Source organism: Myotis brandtii, unplaced genomic scaffold, assembly GCF_000412655.1.
Source record: "Myotis brandtii unplaced genomic scaffold, ASM41265v1 scaffold2089, whole genome shotgun sequence".
NCBI classification, from domain to species: Eukaryota; Metazoa; Chordata; class Mammalia; order Chiroptera; family Vespertilionidae; genus Myotis; species Myotis brandtii.
Genome location: NW_005357800.1, coordinates 184,290 through 185,880, shown reverse-complemented (window position 1 = coordinate 185,880; position 1,591 = coordinate 184,290). Strand labels below are relative to the sequence as shown.

The following is a 1,591-nucleotide window of genomic DNA, read 5'->3' as shown; positions in this document are numbered from 1 at the left end:
TCCCCGCCACCTCCCCGCCTCAGTGGGTGGCCGCCTCGCCTTCTCTCCTCCCAGGTGCCCTTTCGAGGGCGACAGCTACAGGACCCGCCTGGTGGCCTTGGACAGGGCTGAGCTGCCTTTCCCGGCGCATTACCAGCGCTTCACCGTGGCCACCTTCGCGTTCCTGGACTCCGGCTCCAGCAGGGCCCTCAGGGGACCGGTGAGAAGCCCGTGCCCTGTTCTGGGCTCCCTGTGCCCCGTGTCCTGTGCCTGCTCCCCGTGCCTGCTGTCACCACATCCCTCAGCACCCGGCCAGCTGGGGCAGACACAGGTTCCCAGACGGCTCGCTTCACCAGGTGTCCTGGAGGCCCCAGTGCTGGTCTCAGGGCAGCCGAGGTGGCTGGTGAACATGGGGGGGTTGGAGGGGGGGAACGCCACCCTGAGGCTGAGCCCCGTCACGGGCTGAGAGCAGCCTCGCCTGACGCTGCAGCGTGTCCGGCCTGCTCCGCTGGGAGTCTGTCTGCCCAGCAGCGTCTCCCGAAGGCAGACGCGGCGAACACGGGTGTCCTTGGGGTTCCTGCACGACATACACAGGCATAGAGGCCACACCCGTCGTACAGCTTTTGTCCCACTGAGCAATATCTATCTTTCATGTTAACATACACAGATTCTCTATATATTTTATTTATTTTTAAAAACATTTCTATTAATGTCAGAGAGGAAGGGAGAAGGGGAGAGAGAAACACCAGTGATGAGAGAGAATCATGGACCGGCTGCCTCCTGCAGGCCCCACACTGGGGATGGAGCCTGCAATCTGGGCATGTGCCCCGACCGGGAATCGAACGGAGACCTCCTGGTTCCTAGGTCGATGCTCAGGCCCTGAGCCACGCTGGCCGGGCGCCTCTACATCTTAAACAGCTGCACACACATCACCTCCCAGGTAGAGGCTTCACGGGTGGCCCCTGAGGGTGGCCAAGTCCTCTTCGCAGCTGTGAGCCTTTCCTGTCCCTGGCCGGCCTCCGGGTGCAGGCTCGGGTCAGCCCCTCCTGCCTCTGCTCCTTCCGGGGTCGCCCTAGGCTTTGTGCTCAGGAAGCGCGCCAGCCTGTCTTCCCCCTGCCCGTGGGCACTGGGGCCAGGCCAGGTCAAACCCCACCTTCTAGACACCTCCTCTGTCAGTCACTCGCTCTGGGAGCAAGACGGCCTCCCAGGGGCTCTGCGGCCGGAGGAGTGCGGGGGGACAGGCCGAGGGCTGGGCAGTGGTCCCTGCCCTAAGGACCTGGGCAGTGGGGAAGGAGAGGAGACGCATGGGGGGGGGGGGGGGGGGCAGCACCCACACATTGTGACCCCCCTGGCAGCGGCCACAGTGCCGTCCTGGCCTGCGGGCTCAGATGCTCCCCCGCCCGCCTGGGTCCGGGGTCCCTGCCTCGGTGCTTCTTCCAGGGCCGGAGCCAGCGCCTGCCTCGGCCTTTTTCTCCTCCGCCAGGTCTACTTCTTCTGCAGCGCCTCCGCCTGCTCCCCGTCGGGGCTGGAGCCCTGCTCCGCTCCCTGCGGCTCCAGGACTGCACGTGCGTCTGGGGTGGGGGTGATGGGGGAGGGGGTGTCTGTTTTCTTA

The 1,591-nt window shown here is 65.3% G+C and overlaps 1 protein-coding gene across 1 annotated transcript in view; it reads left to right on the top strand.

The window, feature by feature from the left end:
• ZP1 (zona pellucida glycoprotein 1 (sperm receptor)) overlaps nucleotides 1-1,591 on the top strand; it is a 9,873-nt gene that overhangs the window by 7,631 nt on the left and 651 nt on the right. The window contains exons 10-11 of the mRNA XM_014539193.1: nucleotides 55-199; nucleotides 1,463-1,555. Of these exons, the coding sequence (XP_014394679.1) occupies nucleotides 55-199; nucleotides 1,463-1,555 (238 nt within the window). The remainder of the gene's footprint in view (nucleotides 1-54; nucleotides 200-1,462; nucleotides 1,556-1,591) is intronic.